Here is a 24,161-nt window from a genome sequence, read left to right as displayed (position 1 = left end):
ACCACACATCAACTATCATACAAAACCTGTACAAAAGAAAATCTACCAGGACAACCACTTATCAACAAATACAACCACTCACTAACCTCAACACTATCACAAATCAAGTTGCAGCCTAATAATCCATACTGACAGAAACCCAGCCAAAACAACTTCCAGCATAAAAACCTTTGAAACCCCTAAAGCCAGACAAAGACCCCAAAAACTGTGCGAGCTGTTGGCCTATGGCATTGTTGAACACAGGTGCAAAAATCTATACGAAAATTTTAGCAACTCGCCTAATGGAAATTCTACAAAGCATAATACATGAGGACCAGGCAGGGTTCATCACTGATCGGCACACACAAGACAACGTCAGAAGGGCAGTAGATGTCATAGATGCTGGGCGATGTACACAACAGTCATTTGTTGTAGCAGCTCTGGACGCCACCCGGGCCTTCGACAGCATGGACTGGGGCTATCTGAGACAGATTTTAGAGCACTTTGGTTGTGGTCCAGAATTTACCAAAATGATGCTTGCCAATTACCAACATCCATCGATAAGCTTCAGGATCAATGGTCAGGGTACAGAGTTTGTGGAGATTGGAAGAGGCACACGACAGGGCTGCCCTCTCTCCCCTCTGATTTTCGCGATGGCAATGGAGCCATGTGCAATGCAGATCTGCCAGGATGCCAGTATCCAGGGAGTTACAATAGGTCAGGAAACCCACAAAATAGCCCTGTATGCGGATGACATCATGCTCTTCATGGGAGACCCAAAAAATCCAATGCCCAGAGCTATGGCCCAGCTGGAGGAATTCAGACAGGTCTCGGGGTTCTCCGTAAATTTCTCCAAATCAAAAGCTATGAACATAACAGCAAGGAGAGAAGATATCGAGACATTGGAGAGGGCCTTTCCGATGCGCTGGGTGGAATGAAAACTGGAATACTTAGGAATTCACCTTGCCAGAGAACCAAACAAGCTATATCAGGCTAACATAACCCCGCTGTGGAAACAACTACAGGAAGACATGCACAGATGGGACTCCCAGGAGCTGTCCTGGTTTGCCCGCATCGCAGCGGTCAAAATGGCCATTCTCCCAGTCTCCTCTATGTAGTGAGCTCACTGCCAGTGCCAATACCGCCTGCCAAGATCCGAGAGCTGCAAAACGTGGTATTCAAATTTATATGGCATAATAAAAAAAACAGAATCCAGAAATGAATCCTAATGCGCTCCCCTCTCCTGGGCGGTGTGGGAGTTCCAGAAATGGACAGCTACATTTTGGCTGCACAATTAGCACCAATGTTGAGGTGGGTAAAACCAGAGGATCATAAAGGATGGTCTAGAAATGAACAAACAGCTTCATCGTCTCCCCTAATAGCCCTTCTGAGTCTGAGAAAAGAAAACCGTAACAATAGAGAAGCCTTACTGGAAATGACAAAATGGTCTCTGCTAAATTGGGATAAAGCTCGGAAAAAGAAACGCATTCTGAGTGGATTGGGACCATATACGCCACTGATGGGCAACCCAGGTTTCACACCGCTTCGGCGAGGATATTGGGCGGGTTGGTCAGGGGCAGAAACTATGCATCTGAAAGACATGTACAAAGACGGTTCTCCATTGCTCTTCACAGATTGCCAGTTGAAATTCAATATAGGGGAAAATGAACGCTATAGATATGCGCAAATTAGACACTGGATTACCCACCCAACGGTGAAGAAGGCGGGCATGAGAACGCCATCAGGCCTAGAACTGTCGCTTCAGGAAGGCAACATGGCAAAGGGGGTCTCCAGACTCTACAAACTCCTCTCCAACGACCAACCAACCGACCATCTCGCAATCAAAAACGAACTGGGAAAGAGACATGCAAGAGTCACTAACAGAGGAGGAATGGTACCAAATATGGGCACGTGCACACAGCACTTCCAGATGCACCACAATAAAGGAATCCGCGTACAAACTGTGCCTCAGATGGTATATGTCCCCGAACCGCATTCACAAAATTACAAAGTCATACTCACCAAACTGCTGGAGGAACTGTGGTGAGAAGGGAGACCTGTTTAATGTGTGGTGGATGTGTCCTAAAGCAGTTGCCTACTGGAAGGAAATACTAGGCTACATAAAAGACATTTGAGGGGTTGAACTGCCGAGATCCCCGAAGACAATTCTCTTAGAAGTACCTATAGAAGGGAAATATGCAATGTCAGGAGCGACAGCTAAGCTTATCACCCATCTACTATCAGCAGCCAGAATGACTCGTGCACAAAATTGGAAAAACGAAGAAGGCCCAATCTCAGCATGCTGGTGGGTTAATATCTGCGGTGTGATGGCTATGGAGAAGATATGCGCCATCAGTACTGGTAAATACCTATGATTCTTAACTACCTGGAATCCATTCCATGAACATGTACGGGACAGAGAAGCCTTATTCTTCAAACCCCGCTTGCTCCGGAACACACATGTAACCTGAACTCTCCCAAACACAAAGGCAATGAGACCCTAATGTTAAGGTGGGGAAGACAATTCTAAATAGTCTGGACTCTAAAGTGTAAAATAGTGCTTAAAGTTGGGGGGAGAGGGATTATGCATAGGGGGCGTGGGGATAAAAAAAAAAAAGGAAAGGGTGAGTAGGGGAGGGGGGATGAGGGAGGGAATTGAAAACCGAAAATCTTTGGAGGTAATGCGAACTCTAACGAACTGTAAGACATGAACATAAGTAAGAAATTAATGTTGTCAAATGCTATGTTGTAATCACTTATATGCCTTCGAATCAAAAATAAACATGGTAAAAAAAAACATTTGAAACCCAGCCACGTACTGCAGACCACACAAAGCCAGGTCACTAAGCCATGAAAATACACTGCCAAAACCCATATTTGTTGAAACACATATTACCAATGTCTCCCAGACACCGTGGTAGGCATCAAACAGTCGACCAACCCTGTGCCAAAGACATACTCAAATAATACTCTAAGATGTTGGGGATGTAGCACCAATGTTCCCCATCCTGGGAAAACTGAGTGCCACCCAACCCTGGTGAAACAATCTCTCGTCTCCTTCAAAACTATCAATGTCAAGAAGAGACAGAAAAGGAGAGCATTGAGTTTACAGATCCACAACTCCCAGCACTCACTTATGCATCCAGTGATTTCATTCACTTTCATAATATTCCTTATGACAGCACAACTCTCCTTGCACAACTTTCAATGTTCCATATTAGTGTGGCCTTGACCCCTCCTACGGTTCCCTGTAGCTCTCGCACTTCCTACTGTGTCCCTCACAGCACTCCATGTGGCCCTTATCAGCCCACTTTCTTCTCTTTTAAAATCTTTTTGATTTCATCTAGCACATTAAACTGCTGTTCAGTTTACTTCTAAGCACTCATGCATTTGGTAAATAGGGAGACAGGAGCAGCAGGAGCGGAGGTGAAGTGGTCAGGATCAGATAACTTTGGTCAAGTGAGGAAGCCAGGATTTGAATGCATATCTTCTATTTTCCAAAGTCTGCGGTTCAGTATTTTTTGGCAATGTAGCCACTAGACCTACTCATTGTCTCTCAATCCTTTCCCACTGTCTCATCTCCTCTATTTTCTCTTCTCCCCGGTGTCAGTGGCTAGTGAGGCAGGATGAATGTATCCTGGCACATGCCTACTGAAGCACGGACGGAAGGCAGTGCTCCATCTGAGCCGATTGGTGGCTAGAGGAAGTGTGGTAATCCATTTGTGCCGTGATGTGCCTGAGATGCCGTAGTTAAAGAGTGGTGCTGTGCCTGTTTGGGAATTGCGTGGATTGACAGCAGGCAAATCCCTCTGGTGAAGTGGGTGGTCTGTACGAATGTGTCTGTGCTGGTTGTGTGGGGAGAGTGAGAATACATGCGTCTGATTGGGAGGAGTTTGGAGTTTGAAAAACTTATTTCATCTATTAAGTCCTTAGCGATTACACATTTAATACAGAAAAATAGGATGGAAATCGAAATGGAAAAGAGTTTTTATGGCAAAATTAACACGCAAGAAAAAATGCAGTTAGGGGAAAGTGGAACTCCAGTTGCTGGCCATGATTTGCTGCACCCGGGAGCCGGGTGGCTAGAAGAAGCAGAAGGCCAAATGGTCCCTGCTTCTCAACATTTTTCTTTGAGCTGCTTTGTGGAACCCATGTGTTCTTCCATGGATTATCTGGATATCTATTTTTGACCATTTTTTGTAGCTGGATGTTTCGCTTTTGTAGCTCCCATGTTGGTTGGACTGAATTCCTGGCATCCACCTGGCTTCTTCTTGGTGGATTGGCTTTTGGACGGCGTCCTGTATTGGTTAGCTGGATTTGCCCTGGGATTTGTGTTTTGTGTTTCTTTTTGTTTTCTTTTATCCTGGACACCTGACCACACCTGCCTTCTGGATTTCCCCTTCTGTCATCCCCACTGCACCCCTGCATCTGCTACCTGTACCAATTGGTCGATCTGTCTATTTGATCACTCCACTGGTATGTCAGGAGAATGGCTATTTGATTATGGAAATTATTACATTGCAGTATCAGTTTGCAAAACTGACATTGATCAGACCTTCATGCTTCTCTTCAGAGAAAAAGTCCCAAACATAGTCCTGCAGTAAACCAACCATGAGGCTGAAAGTGTACCCAGGACTTGGATTAACAGTCATCTAGTCAAACAATGCAGCTGGAAGCAACTGACTGCAGTAGAACAGAAAGCCTATTTTGATCTTTTCTGGCGAGTTTCATGCAAACCACAAAGCGCTCAGTGAATTATGTTCCTCGTGCTTGATCACACATATTTCTGAACCACAATGAGCCTCCAAAGATTCTAGAGCATTTCAAGTAAGTTTTGTGCTCTTTAACGACAAGGCCACACACCACGAAAGATGTTATGAGGACAAGCTGGACCCCACCAGGAACAGTTTCTCGTACCATGCCAGATTATAATTTATTGATTCCACTCTTTAGAAAACCCCTGCTTCTCGGTAGACCATGAGAGGATGCGATCCTGCTAAAAATTTAAGAAGCCAAGACAAATTATCACTGAGAAACATATCCCCAGTCTTATATTGTTTACAAACTCTGACTTATTCTACATTTTCTAGTGAAAAATAAATAAACACTTAAAACACTTTTAAAAAAGTATTCCTAAAACCTCACCGCAATCGCTTCCACTTCCATGGGGGACAAAGTGTATATTAGAAGTTATTTGTATTTTAAATCTCCATACATAAGCGAGGGTACTGTTATTGTGCTAATCCCACGAGATTGCATAAGGTGCTAATTACTTCATCAGACAACAATTGACTCTGCTTACTATATAAATCGATGAGTAATCATTGTACACTTTCAGAAGGGTTGCCACCAGAATGTCATTCCCGATACCACAACTCTCATTAACCAGCAAATTCAGTGAAGAAGAGGATTAGATATCTATCCCCCAACCTGAACGTCTGCCAAGATGAGGGCACAGAAGGAACATGACAATGCGCAAAACATTCAACAGGACTAGGATCAAGCAAACCTGGAAAATATTCCGTCAAACAAAAAAGTCCCACCAACTTTGAATCACTTAAGTAATTGTGTTAAAGTAATGGTAATTCTGTTACTGTCATTTTACTGCATTGCCAATTTCAGTGTTTCATGGAAAGGTGGCGGTATCTTCTCCCTTTTACTGGCCAAAACCAGAGAAAGTATCGGCTAGGCAATGCTCAAAATTCCACATCGAGCCCTAGGGACTCCAAGTATACTAATTAACACTGCCTTTAACCCACCCATAACGTGGTGGTTAATGGTATCCAGTGATAATAGAGAATAAAAAACAGAGAATGGATTTACAACGCAAAATAAATAAATAAATACACACACACACATATATATATATATATGCAGGTTGTGGGGTAAGGGGTTAAAATGGGTGGGGAGGGGGGGGTTGGTGTAGGTTCAAAAGCATGGGGAAATGGAGGGCTTGGTAGGACCCCCAAATAAAATAAAAAAATAAATACTAAAATCGATATATTTTCGTTATTAATGTTTCGCTGTAAATTCATTCTCTGTAATTTCATTCGTTAAAATCAACTGTAACTGTGGTAAATCTGTAAGACCAAGTGGGGGTAACAGTAAATAGGTTTGGCAGTATTTCCTACTGAAATACCAACAAACTCGTGATGTTACCCAAAGTCTCTTTGGCTTTTCCTGGAAGATGAATGGAAGAGAGAATCTTCCAGCTACCGAATTGACTGCACTCAATAAGATGGTACCCAACTCACCTTTCCAAAGCTGCCTTTTCCCAAAACTCGAATGAAGTGCAAGTCTTCAATTCCAATCCGCGAGTGCGAGCCTGTTGGTCTAGATCCATTCTGTTGACTATGACTGTGATGCTCCTTCCAATTCTGTGTCGGGCCATTATTGGGGGGGCGGGGAGAAAGGAGGGGAAAGAGGAGGAAACGTGCTCGTTAAAATGCAATCAATGCATTTGGCAAAAATGGAAAGACATTTCATGAGGAGTTAAACAAAACAAAAAAAAGAGTAAACATTCAAACATAGAGATGTCCTGACCGTGCCAAAGGAAACGTGTAGGTAATCCACATTTTTCTATATTGAAATTTGATGGCTGAGGTCTGGAAATGGCTCTAAACTTGAAATTAATGTCAGACGCTATGTTGCGCTGACTGGAGGCATATCTGGCAGGTCCATGGATAGGTCACTTCCTGGATAGGCTATTGTAGAAATTAGCTTCTTAAAATGGTCAATGCAAACCACCAAAATATGGATGCTTGCCACTACAGTAGAATACACCCTTTTCTCTTTTGCCATTTCACGATAAATACCCTGAAGAATGTATTTGGAGTCATTCCACACACGTTTTTTAAGTACTTACATTTGTTTACAATTTGCCCTATACGCAAGAGTCCAAGTTTCCAATTTCATTTCCTTTTCCACTTGGAGTTGCAATGCCATTCCTTTCGTTTGGGACTTAAAATGAACACACAAGCAGTAACCCTGTGCATCGTTTTACAACTTGATGATCATAATAACTCATAAAAATTTCTGTGTTCAGCTTTTACTAGTTCTAGTAGTGGTTTCTTTCTCCCCGTTATCCGCCACTTTTCATTAAGGAGCTGCAAACTCGAGTTTCAATTAAGATTGCATTAAAAGAACAATAGGTGATTTCAGTCCCTGAATCTTATAAATTCCTTTGGAAAAACCTCAGCTGGAAGAAGCACAGTGAGGCCACAAAGCCTCAGAAGGCCAATCGGGGGGATAGCTCAGGGGCAACACAGCCTTAGAAGAAAGACAACACTGAGCAACACAGGTTCAATCCCCGGGCCCACGCTTAGAAAGCTCTGGGTATTAAGCGCACTATAAATAACCAATTATTATTATTATTTGCTCAGAAAGATGGCAATGCAACACATGACTTCCCCAAAGCAGGGCCTTCTTTATTTATGTATTTGAATTCATTTGTTGGAAGTGAAAAGGTCTTCGCCAGGAAGCCCTGCACAGGGGACATTGCTGGGTGCCTCACAAACATCTAGTAAGTCATGATTCAGCAGTTAATTCAATACACTGGCTGGTGGTGGGGAATGGGCAGGAAAGACAAACTGGGCACAGCACAATTAGACATAATACGTCTTCAGGATTCAACGTATGTTTAGATGTAGATCATTACGCAATCCAGAAGAGACCGCAGCAGTGGGTCATCGGGGGAAGAGGGCAGTGGTAGCACTCTGTGACTCTGCGGATCTCTCCTAGGAGAGATGATGATTTTTAAGGGTAGTTTTGATGCCTGCTGCTATTAGAACACTCTTCATTTCAGGGGGCAGTGTGTTCCACTGTTGGGAGCCAGGAGGGTGAAATTGTGAAAGCGGGTGACAAAACAGAAGATAAGAAAGGGTTAGGTTCAGGGGAGCTCGGTCGCATAGAGCGCAAGAAGAGGAGCATCGGGAAGTAGAGTCAGCTGGAAGGGGTGTGGGGATTCCCCATGGCTGAATTTAAACTCATGAAGACAGGTTTTGAATATGCCGACATTTTGCATGGAAAGCCAGCCTGCACATAGTCAATGTATCAATGTGGGTCAGGTTCATGGTAGGTTGTAGAGAATATACGGGTAGCAAAATTCAATACCTTGTTAAGGGGAGCAAAGCAACGGAGGGGCTGTTCTATAAGGCGACTGAAGCAGTAATTAGAAATCACATCTCTCAAGACATCAGTGATTACATATTTATTGCCATGGGCACTGTGTGTCTCGCTCAGATCTTCCAAACTATGATTAGTTCCTGCCGGTGTCATATACTCTACAGAGGCACTGAATCTGCACTTTTAAACATAAGGGATACAGGGGCTCATTAGGAGTACGGCGGTGCAGTAAAAATCAGTGGTAAATAACTGAGTGGTAACTCTGTTGTTGCCGCATTTCCGCACCGCCATACTACAAGTTAGGAGGTGAAGTGGAGGATTCACATTTATCAAAAAGCCGGTGGTAAATATGCTACTTTAGTGCCGCAAATCGACAAAATTCAGCGCTAAGTCCACCAAAATCCCCATGGAGTCTAAGTGGATTTGCCGCTGGAATACTGCCAAACCTGTAATAAGGCACAAAGTCCTTCATGCAGTGGAGAGCAGCATTCCTGACATCCTCATCCTGTTGAAGGTAGCAGAATTCAACATTTTAAAGCACTTTGTCCTAAAATGTTCTTCTCAAATTACTACAGGGCTCCTTTAGCATAGATGGTACAGTATTCCGGTGGATTGTGTCAATCCTTCCCAGCCTTATGGCCAAACCTAGCATTCTCAACTGTGGGGAACTGTAAGCTTCCATCTCGTCCCTGTGGCTTTTCACATCTACCTAAAACCTTTAGCGCACATCTTCTCCCCCTTCCTTGTAAACTTTTAGATTTCAGCGAGGATACTCAGATCACAGTCAAAATACCAGCTTGTTTCTTGACTTCAGGACCATTTCGAACTCTCTATTAAAAGTCCATGAATGGATTTGTGATAACAGATTTGGCCTAAATGCATCAAAAACTGAAAGCCTCTATTTCAGCTCCATCATCCTGCCCTTGGTTCCTTTTGCTTGGCCGGCCTCCACTCGCTCCCACCCTCTCTACCTCAGCAAAAAACGGGGTGTTATATTTGATGGACTCCTATCCATCTCCGAACAGGTTTTCAAGGTTACGCAGAAATCCCCTTTCCAAGTGAATGTTCTTAGGCACATTTTACCCTTACCGAACATTTCCTAAAAGTGCAAGTTATGAAACAATGATCTTCTCACATATAGATCCTGTGGCAGCCTATATCTGGGTCCCCATAAACTCCTTCACCACTAACTTCAGGTGATCCCAAACAAGTCTGCCACAATGCTGCTGGGCCTGAAACCCTGTGACCACACCACACAAGTCCTCATTGCATTGCATTGACTCCCTCTAGCGGCCCACGGTGAATTAAAAACCCTCTGCATCCTGCAAAGAGCCAACTGAATCTTGGACATAACGTTACAACCAAGAAGTATTGTCTTTCCAGAAGTCACAGATCCTCCACAACATGGAAACTCTTGAAGACCCCTTTAAACAAAAAAAAACTGAAAAACATTTGACTCAGCAGGGGCCTCTGTCTGCATGCCAACCCCACAGGACCAAAGAGCTGAGGAAAACCATCTCCTCTTTACAAACAAAATGAACACTTTTCTCTTTTAAAAAAAAAAACATTCATCCTGGTTACCAGACTCTGCTTTCTACCGATCCTTCCATGCCCGCCTTCCATCACACCCAATCCCCACTCCCATGCGACCTTTGCACTAACAGCACCCTCTATGCCAGTGAGAATCTACCTGCCACTTACCCCTCTTTCCTCCATTGTGTTCCTTGTACCGTCGCCCTCTTGTTGTTTAGCTTCTGTAGTACATTCTCTGTGATTTTTGCACTTCTTGTTTATGTTTTCTGCAGTTGCCCCTTCGGAAGTTCTCTCAAGCTTCTGAATGATCAGTTTCCCCATCCTATTACCCCAGGTCGCCTATGCGCAAAGAGCGCCACGAAAGGACTGGTTGCAGCAGGTGCTTAGCATATCACGAATAAACAAATAAAAGGCTTAGCACACATTTTTATGTTATAAATAATAAAAAAAGTTTTGGTCTTATTATAAAATAATAAGAAAAGAAAGTTGTGCTTTATCCATACAATGATTTCCTATGTAATGTCCATATTGACACCATCTGCAACTTCATGTGTGAGGTCTGGCACCACACGTGGGGTGAAATATGGTTTGTGAATATCTTGTATAGTGAATTTGAGAGGTTGTGTGGTTTTACATTGTAACTTTAACAAAACCTTTTAAATTGAATAACTAACCAATAGCTCACAGTTCTTTTTCTGACAACCAGGGGTGACCTTGCCTATACAGAACTCTGGAGATTTCCCGGTAGGCCTCAGCACTCTGCGCCTCTTTTGTGTGTTACTTCCAAATGTTTCCATAGGAAAAGGGTTGGACTTGCTAAAAATGTGTAATGTGGGGCCACTTTGAACATTATTTTCAGGGCCTCTTTTGGTTCCCAGTTCACCCCTGTAGACAGCCCACCTTAGATCCCACTTAACTCCTGCTTATCTGTGATTTTAGGTGGGGATTTGTGATGTTACATCTAGACAAATCATAGTTGTGCATTTCCAGGAAACACAAAATGATTTTCAATCGGGAGCATTTTTGTTTACGTAGCTGGAACACACAGTTCTTGGCATATGGTTGTGTACTGCAAGCACCACCTTTATACAACAAACGCAGCCCAGAGTATTCAAATGCAGACCATAGTTTAGGGCATTGTTAGGCGCTGCTCAGCCTTCTCACATACAACACGGGAGCCATAAGTCTGGATATCATATCTCCTTTATTTCCTGTTACAAACTGACTCCCGCTTCACAGACCCCTCCTTTTCTGCCCTCCTCCCGCCTTCCTCCCAGGTCATATGGTCCGTCCCTCTTAAAGGGTTTGTGCCTATTTCTCTGCCACACCCCGCCTCGCTTATCAGGATGGTTTGCAGTCTATATTTGTTCAAAGAGGCGTAAAGGTTTCCATGTGATTCGTTGTGGTTGGCTTGGTGACTCGCGGGTCTCCCCAGACACTTCCATGTCTGGTGGGTGTTAGGAAAGATTCCCATTTATGTGTAATTTTCCCTCCAGTTGTGTACCCCCCAACTTTTTGCTGATGTTAAACACCATAGTCTGACTTTATCAGAGGAGCCTAGCCTTCTGCTGCACTCCTCTGGGCTTTTTGCTCACTTTTCATGGGGAAACTGACATGCCGTTAAGACATTAAGTACTGGGAGACTGTGTTTCCCTTAGTCCTTTTCAATGTTGCAACTTTTGTGCAACATGTAACAAGTCTACAATGTACCTTCCAGTAAAGTACACTTTGGTCTATTAGTCATTTCCAAAGGCCCCAGATACTCTGGAAGGATTTTTTAGGAGAAGCGCAGATGTGCCTCAGTCAGGGCTGGTGGCAGCTTATCATTTCATATATTTTTATCCGTTTTCTGCCAGGTAAACCGTGATTACTGTGTTTGGCACGAATAGGTGGCCTGGCTCCAAAATTGCCATGACACAAGGTTCTTTGTCGTGTCCTTTGGCCATCTTGCCCTTCACCTTCCCCAGGTCGAGCCGACCCGGGTCAGTCCTTATTTGAGCATGCATTCTCCCGCAAAACGCCAAGCTTTCGCTGGCTTCTACATGCCTTGTGTGTGTGCTTCAGGATGTGGGCTGGAACGTCTGGTTCCAATAAACATCCTGGGTGCCAGAGAGTCTGGAGTGCTGTGAATGCCTGGGACCACCGTGGTCTGTGATTGTTCCAAGTATGGTATGCCTGTATGTGAGTAGATCTCCCATTGGGTCCTCTTTGTTTTGGCGCGAAGGAGATTCTGGATAAGAGAAGGCCCCAAACACCCATACCATGTCGATCTCTGGAGTTCTCACTGAACGAAGGATAGGATCCAAGTATCCTGAAACTAAGAAGCCGAGTCGACGAACCGCTGGTGACCCGCTGGAAGGTTTGGCACCCTGAGCCCGTTGTCCCGTGGGACCCCTTTGCATCTGGTCGTCCTAGAAGGTCTGAGAAGCCGCTTCGACCCATTGGAATAGTGGGACCAACTATTCTCGGCATCTTCATCAAACCCTGCAAGTAAGCCTTCTCTGAAGTGTGCCTGGGCCAACCAGTGGGCTGACCAGCTTAGAGAGACTCTTTGCCCTGATCCCGCTGCCTTTTCAAGGAGGCCCTCGAAACTTGGTATATTGCTAGCTCTGTGTTCACGGCACCCTCACACCGAATTTCATACACTTGGCATTCCCAGGTCTGAAGTGAGACGAGTGCGCGAGAACCGGAGTATACGCAGTTACCGTGTCGCCCAGCCATGGTGACTAACTTTGCAGGTGCGCTGCATTTGTTCCCCTCTTGCCCCTGAAGCCTGCTGCAGTGAAACTGGCCTGATCCATCCACCAGTAGCAGAGAAATCGCCATTGTACGGTTTGGGAATCATCGCTGAATCTTTGGAGCTGAAAGCCGCAAAGCCAACAAATTGCTGCACTTGAACCTGCAACCGAAGTGGACTCGACTGCCGAAGTTTGGTCCGGAGTGTGCCGTGGGTCGGTGAGTAATCGCAACCCTAACCAGTGGCCCCTAGAGCCTCCATCCATTTTTACGCATTAGTGGCCCCTGGCCTTTCCACTGCTAGTGCGAACTAGCGAACTGTTCCCAACTCTTGGAATCGACTCTGCCCTCAAGCGGAGACCCTCCTCGAATAGTGGGAACCTATTCTTCATCTCCTCGCCCACCTTCCTGAGTTGCTACAGACTCTTGAAGAGGCCCCGTTTTGCCCATTTGAACTACCGCGTGCGCTGGCATTGCATGTACATTTGAGCATTAGGCTCCACTCTTCTAAGGGATTCGACTGCCGTTTCGTTAGGAGTGTGTTGGATGCAAAAGGGACTAAAGACTATTTGCACTGCCTGTTTCCTTCCCCTTTTAGGATGTGGACCCATTTTGTGCATTAACCCTTTAGATCTGAATGGTCTTGTATATATGTATTTTGATAGGATTGTGTTGGCTTAATAGTATTACTGTGATTTGATTTGTGTGTTGAAACTCAAAGGCCTTGAAATAAATGTAAGTGTCCTTTACTCTGTGTGCTCATTGAGGCCTTTCAGTCACCCTCACCCTGCCTGAGACCTAGTCTTTACTGCCATCAAGCTACTTTGATTGGTCTGGCTTGTCCAGAAGGTTACCCTGTTCCAAGAAACTGGACTGGCCTTGTGAACCTCTGCCCCCCAGGTCAGAGTTCAGAAATCCATCTTAACAAATTGGTGTACACCGGTGTACGCCGGTGGGATAGGACTGAAGGTATCCAGTGTTGCGCACTAGTGAAGGCATTTGAAGTTATTCCTATCCAGGACACATAGTGACTTTGTAGGGATAACTGTAAAGGCCATAGACCTATCTATTATAATGGAAACAAGTACCTTCATAGCCTTAAATGCTTCTAGATCAGAAACATTGAGAAAGATGTTTACTGGGAGGGGTTTACCTGCAAAAGGTAAACAATTGGAAATTGGAAATGATCCAGAGAGTCATGGAATGGCAAGAGTTACAACTCGATGCCATAGCTTCTGATGAAGGTGCAGAAGGAGGTGGGGCTGCTCCCACTGGCAGAACTGACGGTTCTGTCACTGCCCTCATCCATGGTGCCCATGATGACAGGGTAGATGCTATGTCTAGTGTTTCCTCTGCAAGCTCTGATGCTGAGGCCATGCTGGAATTCAAGAAGCAAGAGCTGCTGTTTAAGCAGAAGGAGCTTGAATTTCAAATGGCTAAGCTGAAAGTAGAACAGGCAGAAAAACAGAAAGACAGGGATCACCAGTTGGAACTGGCCAAGTTTCACCAGGATCCAGGGGATCTGGACATGGGTCTGGGTCCTCCTCTCATTCTAGATTTCCTAAAGATCTGCTCAGTGTGTATGATGAGAAGAATGACATTATGAACTGGTTGAATACATTTGAGTATGCATGTGAGGTTCAATAGGTTGTAAATGCTTATAAGATTGCATGGTTGCTCAACAGACTAACCCATTCTGGCTGCAGTGCTATTATGGAAATGTCAAAAGCTGAAAGACTAGATTTTGCAACGTTGAAGCAAACTTGCATTTTAAAGTTTGGGAAGACTCCAGCCCAATACTTGAAAAGTTTTAGACAGTACTGAAAGAAACAAAGAAGGAAGGAAGGACTTGCCATATGTGACTTATTCTTTAAAAAACTTGACTGGCTGGGTTGAAGGCTATACAGTCTCCACCTTTGAGGGTATGATATGTCTTGTCATGCTTGAACATATTTTTGCATCTTGTTCCCCGGAGCTTAAGCAGCACCTGGCAGATTCAAAGGAGTTCGATCCTAAGATCCTAAGAAGCTGGCCATTGCAGCAGATTTGTGGGTGTCACATAGAGTGTCCCATAAAGACAAGACTCGTCCTGTTAAGCAGGAGGAGGGGGAAAAGCCCAAAGATAAGGAGTGTGGGGGATCTGTTAAAACTTCCTCCCAGAAGGGCCACAAAAAGAAAAATAAGGGTAAGTCATAAGAGAACACACAGGGTAGTGGAGGTTATCCTCTAAAACATTCCTGGATTCCTGCCTCTATCATTCCTACGCAGGCCTACTGCTCTTTTGAATGCCTCGTCTGCAGGCTCTCTCTCTCGCCTTGCCATTCCCTTAGTGTGGTTACTATCTATCGGCCACCTGGTCAGGTTTCTTCCTTCCTCTCTGAGTGGGCGGACCTCTCCTCCTCACTCCTGGCCTCAACCTCTCAACTCCTCCTCCTCCTCTGAGACTTCAACATCCACCTGGATGCCTCCTGTCCCACCTCTGAACTCTTTCATGACCTCTGTGACTCCCTCTCTCTCACTATTCTCCCCTCTGGCCTGACTCACTCTGCAGGGCACACTCTCGATGTTCTGCTCTCTTCAGTCCTTCCCCTCTCTATCCCTCTCTACACTCCTATCTCCTGGAGTGACCACTTTCTTCTTTCCTACCACCTCACCCTCCCTACCCCGCAGGCCAAGCCACCTCTACCACTGCCACCCACCTTCTTGGTCACCCGATCCATGAAGCGCATGTCAGTTGAGGCTTTCGCTGCCACCTTCTCACCTCCTCCTCCTCCCTCCCTGGCTAACTCTCACCCTGACACAGCCCTCTCCACTCTCCACTCTGCTATATCGGATACTCTTGACATCCTTGCCCCTGTCATGAGAATCCGCCTGAAGCCCAAAGCCAAGTGCAACTCCTGGTTTGACTCAGACCTCGTCAGCCTAAAACACAAGTGCAGGGTTGCCGAGAGGAAATGGTGTGCTTCAAGTTCATCCTCTGACAAACTGGCCTGCCGCAAAGGCAATACCGGCTCTTCGTCCTCACCAAGAAGAGAGCTCATATCCAAGCCAGCGTCTCTGCGGCATCTAACAACTCAGCTGAACTCTTTAAAATCTGCAAGGAACTGGCCAATCCTGCCGCACTCTCTACCTCTCCTGTCCCTTCCCAGGCCCTTTGCATGGCATTGGCCTCTCACTTCATTTCGAAAACTCAGGACATCCTGTCCTCACTCTCATCCTCTCACCCTCTCACCCCCTCCCGCTATTCCCTGCTCTTCCTCTGGCCCTTCTGCTGCCACCCCTCCTCCCTCCTTCTCTACCTTTCCCCTTTTCTCTCCAGAAGAAGTTTCTAGACAAGTCTGATCTATGAAAGTCTTATTGAAACAGGTTCCCACCTGTTCCTCCAAAACTATCAATGATCACATCGACTTCCTAGCTCCTGCCCTGGTGGATATCTGCAATCACTCCTTCGCCACCGGAGTCTTCCCTTCCCCCCTGAAGCACTCCCTTGTGCACTCTCTTCTTAAGAAACCCTCTGCCGACCCCTCCTGCCCGGCTAACTATCGCCCAATCTCCATAACTCCCTTCCTGGGAAAGCTCCTGGAGTAACTGGCCATCTCCCAACTCAATCTCCACACTGAATCTGTTGGTTGTCTTCATGACCATCAGTCTGGCTTCAGAGCTGCCAGAAGCACGGAAAATGCTCTCCTGAACATCCGTGAAGACCTGCTCTCTACCCTCGACTCTAACACCCCTTGCGTTCTTATTCTGCTTGAACTCTCTTCTGCCTTTGACACTGTCAACCATGCCATCCTGCTCAACCGTCTCCGTGACAACCTGGGTATCACTGGTCAGGCTCTGGCGTGGCTGACTTCTTTCCTCTCCGACCGACCCTCCCAGGTCGAACTTGGGTCCTTCCTCTCCAACATCTTTTTCTCTACCTGTGGTGTCCCCCAGGGATCTAACCTCTCTCCCTGGCTGTTCAACCAATACCTGGCACTCCTTGGCCACCGCATCGCCGCTCTCTGTCCCAACTTTCAGTGCTATGCGGATGATACCCAGCTCACTTTCAGGATACCCTCAGCCTCCTCCTCCTCCTCTCCTTCCCTCATCTCTGACTGTCTGCCTGCCATCCAGGATTGGTGTGCCGCCAACAACCTCTGCCTTAATGCCAGTAAGACTGAGATTCTTCTAATTGGCACACCCACTCCCTCCTTACCTGCAGCTCTCTGGCTGGCCTCTCTTGGCCCTCCTCCCACTCCCACCTGGAAGGCAAAAAACCTTGGGGGTCATCTTCGACTCTGCACTCTCCCTCTCCCCTCACATCTCTGACGTCTCTAAGAGGTCACACTACCAGCTGCACCTCCTTAGAGGTATTCTTCCTTTCCTATCCTTCCCCCAGAAGCTCACTGTCTCCAGAGCCCTGGTCCTCTCCAAGCTGGACTACTGTAACAGCCTCTATCTAAACCTTCCTGCCTCCACTCTCCACCCTCTGCAACTTATCCAGAACAGGACTGCGAGACTTGTCCTTGGCCTCAAGCCCAGGGATCGTATCTCTCCAGGACTGAAATCTCTGCACTGGCTCCCAGTGGCTGTGAGGATTAAATTCAAAACCCTCTGCATTGTACACAAGGCCTTCCGGGGTCTGGGGCCGAAATACCTTCAATTCTCTCTTCCTAAATACCTTCCTTCTTGAGCTCTTCACTCATCTGCTTCCAACTCCCAGAGGGTCAGTCGCTTCTCCAAGCAACGAGTAGGTGGCAGATCACTCTCTTCAGCAGGGGCCTCTGTCTGGAACAGCCTTCCTGCCTCCCTGAAACTCGAGAAGCACCTCTGGTTCCGGAAACACCTCAAAACCTTCCTCTTGGCTTCTGCTTTCTCTCCTCCCCTCCCCTGCTGAACTCCTGACTGAAATTGCACTGGTTACCTGGCCAACCTTTCTGATTTCTGGCCCAGGCCGTGTCAACTGCCCACCTGCACTGCCTCCCTGGCAACCTCTGCACTTGGGGACCGTTTTCTGTATCCCTTCAGTCCCCTTTCCAGCACTTTGTCCGCACTTGCCTGTTTTTATGTGTTTTTATTTATCTTATTTATTCCACTTCCCATGTACTGCATTTTCCCCTCTCCCTTTCCCCCTTGCACTCTTCCTTTCCCCCTTCCCATGCACTTGCGCGATCTGAATGACACCTGGCCTAGTAAGATCGTTATCTGTCCCCCCCTTGCCTCGTCGCGCCTTGAAACACTTGTGTATAGGCGTGTTATAAATGCCATATCATATCATATCAGAACTCTGGTTACAATATGCCTCCCTATGTCCACAGACCCAGTGGATCTTGTGTGGCTTGTGGAGCAAGTGACCATGTGAAGGGGGACCCCAGATGTAAGGTCAAAACCTTGGGGGTCCACTCTGCTAATATGGCCTTCTCCTCCTATGAGGAAGAAGAGATTACAGGGGGATCCTTATCCTCAGATTCCTTCTCCAGTGGTATAGATTCTGAGGTAGTTTTAGTTTCTCTGGGTTCCTGGGAGCCTAAAGTCTCAGAGGCTTACGCCAGGATTCCTGATAATACCAAGCACTACTTTAAGGACAGTATGCTGATTAATGGAGTAGATACTCCTGCTGGTAGGGATAGTAGGTGCAGTTGTACTGTAGTGGATTCTACTGTGGTAGACCCAGAGGAAGTTGTCAGAGCTCCTCTGATGCCCACTAAGTTGGCTCATGACCCACCTCTCCAGTTCCCAGTTATACATGTAAATCTTACTTTAAATGGTACAGTAGTCAGGATTCCAGTGAGCATTCAGAGAGATGTCCCAAGAAAGGTCTTGCGGGGAGATGATCTCAGAGCCTTAGGGATTGTGGGAGGTACAGCAGAAAGACCCTGCACAAGGTCTCACACGAGGGCAGCACTGGCCAAGACCACTGCAGTGCCCAAGCCAAAGTGGAAACCCAAGGCTAAAAGAGTCAAGAAAGACAAAATAGGGAATGAAAACATTCCCCCTAACTCAGCTACCAATGAGGTGGAGGTAGTTTGTCAAACACCTGGACCTCACGAGGTATAGGTGTTACCTGAAGTATTTGATCCAAATAACCATCCTGAACTAAAAGACTTGTTAGTAGAAGGTGGTCCTGACAGGAATTAATTCTAAGGGACAATGTGAGTGCCCATGTATGGAAGGCCTAAGGAGACAGCCCAGCTTGAGGGTGAACCTCCTGGGAAGCATAGGTTTTATTGGGAAGGTGGGCTCCTCTACAGGGAGCTTACAGAAGCAGACCATAGGAAGCTGGTGGTTCCCCTTGCTTTAAGACCCTTCTTCCTGCAGCTGGCACATGAAGTGCCCCTTGCTGGTCACCTTGATATCAAGAGAACCAAGCAAAGGTTATCCATGCATTGCTACTGGCCCAAGATGGGGGGTGCAAGTAGAAAGTCACTGCAGGAGTTGTGCCACCTGCCAGGTATCTGGTAAGAGTGGCTCAACAATCCAAGCTCCACTTGTACTACTTCCAGTTTTGGGGGTACAATTTGAGAGGGTAGGGATTGGCATTGTTGGTCCCCTTGGCCCCCAAACATCCTCAGGCAATAGGTTTATCCTGGTACGGGTCGACCATGCTACCAGATATCATGAGGCCATCCCATTGAAGACTGACTGCCAAGTCAGTTGCAAAAGCTTTACTTGGCATATTTACTAGGGTTGGCTTCCCTAAAGAAGTTGTGTCTGATAGGGGCAGCAACTTTATGTCAAAGTATATGCAGGCCATGTGGAAGGAATGTGTGTCACCTATAGGTTTTCATCTTCATATCACCCACAAACCAATGGTCTAGTTGAAAGGTTTAACAGAACCTTAAAAAGCATGAATGGGGCTCTGGAAGAACCCCAAAGAAGAAAATGGGATATTCTGTTACTATGCTTACCGTTTGCCTACAGAGAGGTACCACAGGATGGTGTTGGCTTCAGCCCCTTTGAGCTTTTGCTTGGTCACCCTGTAAGGAGACCCTTGGCTATAGTCATGGAGGGATGGGAGCTGCCCACTCCCCCCATTACTACCAACGTAGTAGACTATGTGCTAGGGCTCAGAAAAAGGATGGTACTCCTGATGGGTCTGGCTAGTGAGAAACTGAAGGCAGGGCAAGCACTGGTGAAACATTGGTATGACCAAAAGGCTTCCCTCATTAATTTCACACCCGGTCAGCAAGTCCTGGTCATGAATCCTATAAGGCCTAGAGCTTTAGAGGACAAATGGTCAGGCCCTTACACAGTGGTGGAGTCACTGGGTGAGGTCAAATATTTAGTGGACCTTGGAAGGGCTGGTCAGGCTCCAAAAGTGTTCCATGTAAATAGGCTGAAGGCTTTCATCCCAAGAGTTGAAATCGCTGCACTGCTGCTGGCTTCAGATGTTGAGGAAGAGGAGTCAGAACCTCTCCTGACCTGTTCCAGGGCAGTCCTTCAGACAGCTCCATTGAGGGTGTCCAAGTGGCCTCTCACCTGTCTGCTGATCAACAAGCAGAGGTGAAAAGTTTGCTGAGGCAATTTTCTACCTTGTTCTCACAGTCTCCTGGTTTGACACCTTGATGCAAACATGACATTGACACAGGAGACGGTGTACCAACCAAAAGTAGGGGATACAGGATGTCAGATAAAGTAAGGTCTTACATTAAGACAGAGGTCAACAAAATGTTGGATCTTGGGGTGTTTGAACCCTCTAGTAGTCCTTGGTCAGCCCTGTGGTTTTGGTTCCAAAGGCAGGTACCTCGGAGTTGAGGTTCTGCGTGGATTACAGGGCTCTGAATCCTATCACCAAGACAGATGCACACCCCTTGCCTAGAACAGATGAGCTGGTGGATACGTTGGTTGCCTCCAAATACCTCAGCACATTTGACCTCACTGAAGGCTATTGGAAAATAGCTCTTGCAGAACATGCCAAGGAGAAGACATTTTTCTCAACATCATAGGGTCTTTACCAGTTCAGGGTAATGCCTTTTGGGTTGAAGAATGCCCCTACCACTTTCCAGAGGCTTGTGAATCATGTGCTGAATGGGTTGGAAGAATTCCGTCTTGCATATCTGGATGATATAGCAGTTTTTAGTGCCACCTGGGAAGACCATGTGAAACGCCTTAGGATTGTGCTGCAGGCTCTTTAGAAGGCCCACTTGACCATCAAGGCCAGTAAGTGCCAGATTGGACAAGGCACAGTGGTCTACCTTGGACATGAAGTAGGTGGAGGGAGGATACAGCCTCTACCCAGTAAAGTACAAGCAGTACAAGACTGGCCTACACCCACTACTCAGACCCAAGTGAGAACCTTTTTAGGACTGACCGGGTACTACAGGAATTTCATGGCAGACTATGGCACCATATCTGCCCCTCTGACTGCTCTCATCACTCTTAAGAAACCCAAGAAGGTAAATTGGTCTGAAGAGTGTGGGAAGGCCTTCAACTAGACTTCTTGTGCCAGGCCCCTGTTCTCAGGGCCCCTGATTACCAAAGACCTTATATTGTGCAGACAGATGTCTCTGACACTGGGATAGGAGCTGTACTATCAAAAGTAGATGAGAAGGGTAAGGAACACCCTATTGGCTTCATTAGTCTCCAGCTTAAGGACAGAGAGCTCAGATGGTCCACAGTAGAGAAATAATGTTTCTCTGTTGTGTGGGCCCTAAGGAAGCTGAGGCCCTACCTCTATGGGACCCACTTCACTGTGCAAACTGACTGTAAGCCCTTAAAGTGGCTAATGAACATGAAAGGAGAGAATCCAAAGTTGCTCAGGTTGTCCATAAGTCTGCAAGGCTTTGACTTCACCATTCAGCATAGGCCAGGTGTCCAACGTAGTAATGCTGATGGGTTGTCCAGAATGTTTAACCAACCTGAACATGAGACTCATCCAGGGGTGGATTAATTCCCCCCTGTCCTTGGTCTGGGAGGGGCGAGTGTTAGGAAAGATTCCCATTTATGTGTCATTTTCCCTCCAGTTGTGTACCCCCCAACTTTTTGCTGATGTTAAACACCATAGTCTGACTTTACCAGAGGAGCCCAGCCTTCTGCTGCACTCCTCTGGGCTTTTCGCTCACTTTTCATGGAGAAACTGACATGCCCTTAAGACAGTAAGTACTCAGAGACTTTGTTTCCCATAGTCCTTTACATGTTGCAACTTTTCTGCAACATGTAACAAGTGTACAATGTACCTTCCAGTACAGTACACTTGGGTCTATTAGTCATTTCCAAAGGCCCCAGATACTCTTGAAGGATTTTTTTAGGAGAAGTACAGATGTGTCTCGGACAAGGGCTGGTGGCATCTTATCATTTCATATATTTTTAACCCTTTTCTGCCAGGTAAACCGTGGTTACCGCGTTTGGCACGTTTAGGTGGCCTGGCTCCAAAATGGCCATGCCACAAGGTTCTTTGTCCTATCCTTTGGCCATCTTGCCCCTTCACCTTCCCCAGGTCGAGCCGACCCGGGTCAGTCCTAATTTGGGCATGCATTCTCCCACGAAACGGCAAGCTTTTGCAGGCTTTTGCCTGCCTTGTGTGTGCGCCTCCAGGATGTGGGCTGGAACGTCTGGTCCCAATACACATCCTGGATACCAGAGACTCTGGAGTGCTGTGAATGTCTGGGACCACAGTGGTCCGTGATTGGTCTGTGTATGGTATGCCTCTATGTGAGGAGATCTCCCATTGGGTCCTCTTTGTTTTGGCACAAAGGAGATTCTGGATAAGAGAAGGCCCCAAACACCCATACCATGACGATCTCTGGAGTTCTCACTGAACGAAGGATAGGATCCAAGTATCCTGAAACTAAGAAGCCGAGTCGAGGAACCGCTGGTGACCCGCTGGAAGGTTTGGCACCTTGAGTCCGCTGTCGTCACGTGGGACCCCTCTGCATCTGGTCGTCCTAGAAGGTCACCGAAAATGCTTCGACCCATTAGAATAGTGGGATCAACTATTCTCGGCACCTTCATCAAACCCTGCAAGTAAGCCTTCTCGGAAGTGTCCCTCGGCCAACCAGTGGGTTGACCAGGTTACGCAGACTCTTTGCCCTGATCCCACTGCTATTTCGAGGAGGCCCTCGAAACTTGGTATACTGCTAGCTCTGTGTTCACGGCACCCTCACACCGAATTTCGTACAATTGGCGTTCCCAGGTCTGAAGTGAGATGAGTGCGCCAGAACCGGAGTATACGCGGTTACTGTGTCGGCCAGCCGTGGTGACGAACTTTGCAGGTGCGCTGCATTTGTGCCCCTCTTGCCCCTAAAGCCTGCTGCAGTGAAACTGGCCTGATCCATCCACCAGGAGCAGAGGAATCACCACTGTCCCGTTTGGGAATCATCGCTGTATCTTCTTCGCTGAAAGCCGCAGAGCTGCCAAATTACCACACTTGAACCTGCAACTGAAGTGGACTCGACTGCTGAAGTTGGGTCCGGAGTGTGCCGGGGGTCGGTGATAAATCGCAACCCTAAGCGGTGGCCCCTATCGCCTCTATCCATTTTTACACATGAGTGGCCCCTGGGGGGCCCTCTCCTTTCCACTGCTAGTGCAAACTATTCCCAACTCTTGGAATCGACTCTGCCCTCAAGTGGAGACCCTCCTTGAAAAGTGGGAACCTATTCTTCATTGCCTCACCCACCTTCCTGAGTTGCTACAGACCCTTGAAGAGACCCCTTTTTGCCCATTTGAACTACCGCATGCACTGGAATTGCATGTACATTTGAGCATTTTGCTCCACTCTTCTTAGGGATTGGACTGCCACTTAGGAGTGTGTTGGGTGCAGAAGGGACTAAAGACTATTTGCACTACCTGTTTCCTTCCCCTTTAGGATGTGAACCCATTTTGTGCATTAACCCTTTAGACCAGATGGTCTTGGCCGTGTGTTGGAGCCCAGTCCCTTCGTGCTCGATCCCTCTCCCCACTTCCTTGTTCCCTCCCTCCCGCCTCCCAGCCCGCCCACCTCCCATGATTGGTAGCCTGCTCCGTGTGCTTTGGGCCTAACAGCCGTGGTCTTTCTGTGCACGCATCCTTATTTGTGTCAGTGCAAGGTGAGTGGACCTGAAATCTAGCCCCTCTTGGTCCGTGCCAAGGCTTTAATTTTGTTTTTGGCCGTGTGTTGGAGCCCAGTCCCTTCGTGCTCGATCCCTCTCCCCACTTCCTTGTTCCTTCCCTCCCGCCTCCCAGCCCGCCAACCTCCCCTGATTGGTTGAGTCGCCAGCGCTCTCCAGGCCGTGCCCTGATTGGCTAGCAGGCCCTGAGTCACCAGTCATTACAGACCCTCCCAGGGCAGCCCTCTGCCCGGCAGCCCCCTGCGACTAAGGACCCTGGGACAAAGGACAGCTCATACAGAGACAGCTCCCAACCGTATCTGCAGGTAACCGCAGGAGAAGCAAGAAGCCAACAATAAGTAAGTGTGGGAAGGGCAGGGCCTGAGGCAATCACTTCACGCCATACTACCCAACCATGCCTCTAACAAAGCATTAACTCTGTTTTACAATCATTGCTGTAGCATACTTACACTTGGAAACTCGAATCTATACATGTATGAGTAGATTTAAATGTGCGCCCAATAGCCTCCCTTAAAAATTACATTTTGAAGTGCGCACAATAACCTGACTGTGGAAAGCCACATTTAGAAGTGTGCTCAATAGCCACCATTGAAACTGCACCATTTGCTATAGAAGTGTACCCAATTGCATTTAGAAGCTGTGACCATTTGCATTAGAAGTGTACCCAACTGCATTTAGAAGCTGTGACCATTTGCATTTAGAAATTGCGCCCAATAGCCTCTCTGAGAAAGTGGAATTTAGAAGTGTACCCAATTGCATTTA

General features: G+C 46.9%; 1 protein-coding gene across 1 annotated transcript in view; it reads right to left on the bottom strand.

The window, feature by feature from the left end:
• Nucleotides 1–24,161, bottom strand: part of PRKCH (protein kinase C eta) — an 895,425-nt gene that overhangs the window by 311,261 nt on the left and 560,003 nt on the right. Inside the window, exon 8 of the mRNA XM_069638927.1 lies at nt 6,234–6,356. Coding sequence (XP_069495028.1) covers nt 6,234–6,356 — 123 coding nt within the window. The remainder of the gene's footprint in view (nt 1–6,233; nt 6,357–24,161) is intronic.

This window comes from Ambystoma mexicanum, chromosome 14, assembly GCF_040938575.1.
Source record: "Ambystoma mexicanum isolate Mex_15411 chromosome 14, UKY_AmexF1_1, whole genome shotgun sequence".
In the NCBI taxonomy this organism is placed as follows: Eukaryota; Metazoa; Chordata; class Amphibia; order Caudata; family Ambystomatidae; genus Ambystoma; species Ambystoma mexicanum.
Note: the sequence above shows the minus strand (reverse complement) of the source record. Positions and strands in the feature narration are given on the sequence as shown.